This window comes from Dendrobates tinctorius, unplaced genomic scaffold (genome assembly GCF_039654945.1).
Source record: "Dendrobates tinctorius isolate UK_male_01 unplaced genomic scaffold, ASM3965494v1 ptg000092l, whole genome shotgun sequence".
Taxonomy (NCBI): domain Eukaryota; kingdom Metazoa; phylum Chordata; class Amphibia; order Anura; family Dendrobatidae; genus Dendrobates; species Dendrobates tinctorius.
In genome coordinates this window covers 738,812-746,071 of record NW_027361760.1, presented here as the reverse complement: position 1 = coordinate 746,071, position 7,260 = coordinate 738,812, and the positions used below count along the sequence as shown (strand labels likewise).

The 7,260-nt window shown below is 46.1% G+C and overlaps 1 protein-coding gene across 1 annotated transcript; it reads right to left on the bottom strand.

The window, feature by feature from the left end:
- Nucleotides 1-4,373: 4,373 nt before the first annotated feature.
- LOC141098492 (olfactory receptor 1S1-like) lies at nucleotides 4,374-5,303 on the bottom strand. Its single transcript, XM_073586328.1, has one exon. It carries the CDS (start codon nucleotides 5,301-5,303, stop codon nucleotides 4,374-4,376), a length of 930 nt encoding a protein of 309 aa, XP_073442429.1.
- Between the last annotated feature and the right edge of the window lie 1,957 nt (nucleotides 5,304-7,260).

Below are 7,260 nucleotides of genomic sequence, written 5' to 3'. Positions count from 1 at the left end.
GGCTCATCACTGCAGCCATTGGGACTGCGCGCTCGCATCACTGTCTCAATACTGTCAGGGGGGAAGTCTCCTCTGGTCACGGAGGCTACCGGGTCCATGTACTCACATACGGTGCTAACAACGCCTTGTCCTTCAGTCTCAGTCCTCAGACGGGGAAATCTCGCTTTGGGTGAGCGGTGTAGCAGCCTGCTCTCTGTCCTACGTGCGCTGCTTTCCCGCCCTGACACTGCACAGTTTCCTGTCCATCCTCTCATGTCCCCAGTCTTTTCCCCCCATGGTCACATGGTCTCGTTGGTCCAGGTCAGAAAACCTTCCTCCCGGCAACCCTGCTGTCTGACTAGGTGGATCCAAACATGAAGCAGGAGAGGTAACCCCTTTTGTGCTCCTCTTCCTCTTCACCCCTTACATTCCCCCACTCTTTTTGCTCGCCACTCCATGGGAGAGATTTTCTGTAGCTCCCGTTGACAGTCTTCCAATCCTTAAACAATTTGTTGCCAGATGAACTGGTCTTGGTTATAGTGAATGGGGGGTGGGTCAGTTCCAAGAGATCTGCCAGCATGTATTCCAGTATCCGTTGCCCCTCCTTCAGCAATCAGGGGTCTGAGGTCACTTCAGCACTTACGGTCACCATCCATGGATCTTCCAGCTTTACAGTCAGCTCTACTGCTTCGGATGGAACTAATGGAACTAGGATATGGGCCACTTCACTCCTGGGGGGCAAGGTCATGTTATTCTCTCCCAAATTTGTACAGCGCAGGAGGACAGTTCCATTCCGCACCATAGCCAGTGTCCGTGCAACTAATATTCCTGAGAGTAGCTGAACGGCCTTGCTAGGTTCAACTTGTACTTCAACCCCCTCCAGAGGGATACCAGCCTGGACGGGCAAGGAAAGCACAGTCTGTCCAGGGGGCAACACTTGGTTGACAAAGGCAGGCACGATTATTTTGCTGAGCGACTTCGCATCACTGTATGTTTCATGGGCCTGAGCTGTCTGTATCAGTTGCTGGAAGACCCTCCTTTGAGGGGTATGGACGCTCCGTTGTTGCAGGAACTGGTCTGGGGACTCGATGAGAAGGCTCCCGAGATATTTAAGCACATTTATGCCCAAGGTTGCAGTATGGTCTTTGGCCGCTTCTCCATTAACCAGCACTACTCCTCTTCTCCCTACATCCTTACCGCAGACAACTATGTTCATCCATACCAACCGTGCGACCGGGATGGGTAAGTGGTTAGCCGCCCTGAGCTTAATCACTGTCCCCCATTCTGGCCGTATCGCCTCCATGAAGTGTCGGCGAAAATATCCTTCAGGCATGGTGGTGACCTGAGGGCCAGTGTCTACTAGGCAGCATACTGCTCATCCATTCATCTCGGCCCAGACCAAGGGACACGTGAAAACAAGGCTGGTGAGACTTTCGATACTCCTCAAATTTTCAGGCTCCGGGCGTTGCCCCCCATGCTCGGAGCAGTCTAGTTTAACGGCTGACGCTGGGAAGGTCGGCCCCGCCGGATGCACCACCGAGCAATATGGCCAAGTTCTCCACAGTTGTAACTCACATACGGCGCTCACAACACCTTGTCCTTCAGTCTCAGTCCTCAGATGGGGAACTCTCTCTCTCTGGGTGCATGGTGTAGCTGCCTGCTCTCTGTCCTGCGCGCGCCGCTTTCCCGCCCTGACGCTGCAAAGCTTCCTGTCCGTCCTCTCTTCTTCCTGGTCACTGTCCCAATGGTCACATGGTCTCGTCGGTCCAGGTCAGAAAACCTTCCCCCGGCAACCCTGCTGTCTGACTAGGTGGTTCCAGACACGGAGCAGGAGAGGTAACCCCTTTTGCGCTCTTCTTCCTCTTCACCTCCTTACAATGACCTTGCACCAGGCTGGCCAGTTCTTTTCCCCTCTGATTCTTATTCAGCCACTAGGTGGTGCCACAATGCTTTTGCTGGTGACCCATGACAGCAACAGTCCTATTTAATTCCTTGGATTTTTGGTGCTGCTAGATCAGGGAGCTATAGGGTTTATTGTTTGGTTTTAATTGCTCCTTTCTGAAAGCCCTGGGCGGAGCTGTCTGCTATTTAAACCCTTGGGTATCTGACTTCCACTGCAAGTCAATGAGTCTGATTTTCTGGCTTTAAGCTCTAGTTTTATGTTGTTCTGTCTTCCTATTGCTTCTCATTTTCTGACATCTGCTTGCATTTTGACTATCATCTTGCTTTATGATTTTGTCCCCGATTTGACCTCTTGGTATTGACCACACAAGACAACCCTTATTGCCTTCAGCTTGCTACACTAGTCAGCAGCTGCTCTGTGGCCCCACCCCAGGGGCCCCTGTGTAAGTCCAGAACCCTGTATTGGGGTTGAAGGGTGAAGGCCAGAGCATATCTGGTAATGGAGTGACTTATGCTAAGCCTTTTTGAGGAAGCTCTATTAAAAGCTGCCAGACTTATACAAACAGTGCCTCCATAACACCAGGAATTCCATTAATTAAGTAGCTGTTCACAGGTCAACCACCTGGTGGCAACAGATTGCTGGTGTGGCCACTGGACTAGGTCCTGTGCATCAATTGCACCATCTCTAGTTCATATCACTGTGTCTGGTCAGCCAGCACTCCCAGCCTTCAAAAATTCAGTGACAAGAATGAGCCTGTTAATTCTACTCACAGATAAAGCATGGAGAACCCTTGATATAACCCAATTAGATGATTCTTGGTAGTCTTGCTTCCATCTTCAAGCCCCATAACAAATTTTCATATGCCTCTAAGCTACTGAGTAGTGATTAGCTGCTATGATGTTGCACATAGACATGGAGGATACACCATGAGGCACCAACAACACATGACTTATGGATATGGGACGGACCCCCGCTCCATCTTAAAACCACCATAACTACAGTAAACTTAGGCACTAGAATAAATACACAACACATTATTCTGGTTGTCAAAATGGCCACAGCTTTATTTAAATCACAGAATTAAAACAATCACAGTAGGAGTCAGGTGAAGTGCTAGTACATTGGAATTCACAAGTACTGTGATATCCCCAGCTGTCTGACATACAGAACCAGGACAGACAGCCATAAAGGGGCGGCACGCACTGGCTTGCCATTCAAGCAGAGCCAGTAAACTTTCAGGGCACCAATGACCCTTTTATCCTCACTCCTGTGCCCGCCCCTGATTGACGTTACCATTACAACGTCCTTGAGGCTGTCCACCAAAGCCGAGCCTGTTCACCACCATGAGGTTTTACATCCTCTATTAGTTAAAAAGAGTCCACCTTAACTTGTCTGCAACTTCCACCTGACTCCTAAACCGCAAAGCTGTGACGGGTTATTAATTCACATTTGACACTTTTTTAAAAAAAAAAAAAATCACTTTAGTAAACTTATAAACTAGAAGTCCCTGCAAAAGCAATAAGGGGACTAACTTGGCAAACCTCCGACTCACAAAGAGTCATCCTACAGCGCTCAGGAGAGGAAAAACCACCTGTGGAGGAAACCTCTAGGAAACCATGGCTGAAGGATGGCCCTTCCCTTGGGCTTAGAAGGTTAATGCTGTCAACTCTTTATAGCCATGATAAAATTGAACCTGGAACAAAATATACAACAGTAATTTCAAAAATACAATAAAGCTTTCATCATACAAGTAATAATTAAAACGTTTTAGGACAATGACTATAAACAGAGCAGGAGGGCGGGAAATGCTTCCTCCTGTTCATCCTGTGTAAGAGAGACAGATTTCCTGTTCTATATAAGCCCCACCCTCCTCACAGCAACCCCCCAGGCACAGACATACTGTGCTTCTTACTCTGAAAGCAACATCACTCTTGCTTAAAATCTACACCACTATACCAAAAAAGCTGCAGGAGTAAAGGTCCACTCATCCCCAAGTCATGTCCTCCTCCGCCTATGGCTCCAGTGGTTTCTTTATACTGAGCAATGTATCTGTGAATGCATCACTTGTGTGAGTTAAAACACGTACTAGAGAGCAGCATCAGGAGGCTGTATCTCTATCTTTCCAACCCTTCTGATACTCCCATATACAATAGATTTCAATGGCAATAGAGAACCCTGAGGAGGGCATCATTAGGGGAGTGATAGCTGCAAGTGGGTGCAGATTATAAAAATAGGTTACATTGGCACACATGATTTATTCATTATGTACATAAAACATTATGATTTTGGGAATAACCCTTTAAAGATCAGAAATCGTCCGTTATAACAAATATGCAATAAGACAAAGTATCTATATTTTATATATAATTGTACAATATATACTGTTCATATATGTTTTCATTTAGATATTTCCAGTGTCCAAGTTCACGAGTTAAGCTTTCTGGCATTGTATTTTCTATAGGAAAAGTCCCTATGTTATGAAGCATTTCTATTATTTTCTATTACATAACAATTGCCTAAATGCTTTCCTTATTTCTCGATTTCTCATACTGTATATAATCGGGTTAATAACTGGGGAGAGCACCACATATAAAAGAGATTTCAGTTTATTTTCATTAAGGCTATTGACCTCTACCGGAAAGACGTAGATAGCGATAATAGTACCGTAATAGGTGCAGAGTGTGACCAGGTGAGAACTACATGTAGAGAAAGCTTTCTGTCGGCCAGAAGTGGTAGAGATCTTAAGAATGGATATAAAAATACTAATATAAGATATGATAACAAATAGAAAAGGAAGAACAATGAGGATTAAAGTGAAGATGTAGTCTTCCCATGTGACCAGGGAAGTATCTGAAGAAGATATTTTTAAAACCAGTGCAAAGTCACAGAAAAAGTGGTCAATGACATTAGAGCTGCAGAACTTCAGCTGAGACAAGGCCACCATTTCACTTGGCATTAGGAGGATTCCCATGGTCCAAGACCAAAAAACAAGACGATGACAAAATTTATGGTTCATAATGGAAGAATAACGTAAGGGCTGGCAGATGGCTATATAACGGTCCAAAGACATAACAGTCAGAACTAAGGATTGAGCATACACTGAGATACAGTGAAAATAGTACTGGGCAAAGCAACCATTGGTAGATATCTTAGCACCTTCCATCATGATGACGTACAACATATTAGGTATAATGTTTGTGGTGAACAATACGTCTGCCAAGGCCAAATGCTTTAGGAAAATGAACAAAGGAATATCCAGATACTGAACTACTGAAATGGAAATGATAATCATAGCATTTCCAAAGAATATTACAATGTATATAGCCAGGAATAAAAAAAAGAGTAGAAACGTAAAATTTCTATGAGTCTTGAATCCAAGAAGTAAAAAATCGGAGACAGTGGTTTGATTGTCGCTGCACATAATAGAGGGAATCTGTAATATATGAAAAATGAAAATCAGACACTTATGGGAAAACTAAATCTATAGTGTTATTTGCAGATCACAAGGTCAAGAGAGATTCCTTCAAGTAACGCAACTAGTTTCTTGTTCAGCTCAATCGTTTTGTTCAAACTCCAATTGCTCCAATGACTTGAAGATGATCGGCTGAAAGAGAAGGGCATCCATTTTTCATCCATATTTCACAAAATTCACAGTCAAGCTGCGCTGTTGTAACATTTAACGTGCGAAGCCCAAAAATAATGATAATTGTTCCTCTCACCTATAGGCATGAAATACAGATTGGATTCCAAAGACCACAAATGTTAGACTGGCTGTATCGTCAACATCTAGCCATAGCAGTTTGTAAAAAATAAGGACATCTTAGAAAATGGTTCCATGGAGGAGCTAAATCCTTATATTGGGAATAAGGGGTAAATAAATTTTACAATTTAAATATTGATGGGTTCGGCCAATGGTCTGAAGCATATGAGACGCCGTCTGACTGATGGTCGGGAGAGATGATGACTGCACATGTCCAATTTCAAACTGTTGATCACATTTTTCTCCTAGAGATCTGTCTCATAAAAAAAACACAGAAGCACTCAGCTGAAATAACACTCCTGTGTATGGAGAAGTTGGATGAGATGGCTGTTGGATGTGTGACGCCCCTGAGGGTCTAGTCACCAAATAGTTGTACTTCACCACATCCAAAGGTATGGTATCCCACTCTCAGGTAAGGAGGGAGCACTACCCAGGACTCTTACACTCGCACCCAACACACACCAGTTCAGTCAGGGCATCTGGGTGTACCCTTGGGGAGGATGGCCTCATCCCAGGCTGGTTAGGAAAAGGTGTTGGGGAATGAGTGGCGAAGGTAGGAAAAAGGGGAGGCGCTTAAGGGAGTGAAAGTTGGTGTGAGGAGTTAGTGCTGAGGTAAGAAGATTGCTCTGGAAAGAGTCAGTCAGAGGGAAGTGAGAGAAGGTGTGAGGGCTGACAGAGTCTGAGAAGAATTAGTGAGAACGTGAGGAGACAGAGAAGGAGTGCAGTAGGAAAGCTGGAGAGAGTTGTGAGGGGAGCCTGAAGGATGCTCCCAGGAGGACAAAAGGGGTCCTTGGGGCACGGGAAGTGCGGGGGGACACCCGTGGGGCCCGTATCCAGAAGTGGAGGGACCGGGTCGCAGTGGGGGAGCCGGCTCCTAAGACTAGTGGAGGACTACAAGACTCAGCTAGCAAGCCGGAGGCTGGGGTAGCTGTACGTACCTCAGCCACAACCAGATTCAGTCACCAAAAAGGCAGGTATGTAGGTGCAAGGGGACTCAGAGGACATCGCCTGACAAGGTCCGCAGCTGCTGGCTTGGGGACACTGTTTGTGAAGGTGCTGGGCAGGAGAGCAGAAACCAGCACAGTGAGACAGCCAGGAGGGAATCACACAGAAGGGAGTCCTGGAAAGGTGTATCCCAATCTATCTGGGAGTCTGCTGGACCCCTCACCTGGAGTACACGGCACTAAGCGGGCATCTGTGCACAAGTGAACTGTAAGTAAAGCATTGGAAACTGCACCCTACTGTGTCATCTGAGTCACTTATGTCTCACCTAACCTGCACCACACTCACCACAACAGCCACTATCATCAATTTTAGCATCCTAACTGCCCTGGGACATGGCTCTACCCATGGAGAGCTTAACCATTTTTGCTGCCCTAACACCATCCCAGAGGATCTGCATTGCAGCGTCGGCTAGCCTTGCCGAATACCACGGGTGGCATCACAAACTATTTCCTCTACAAACTACCCTATCATCATCATTTATTAATTTCACTGGACGCCCAGGGCCACAGACTGGGTCACTGCTGCCGTGACATTTCCCTTTAAGAAACGGGTACCCCACGGTCCTGAAGGGCGCTCCAGATGAATGATCAGCGCGAACATTGTTCACCTGACA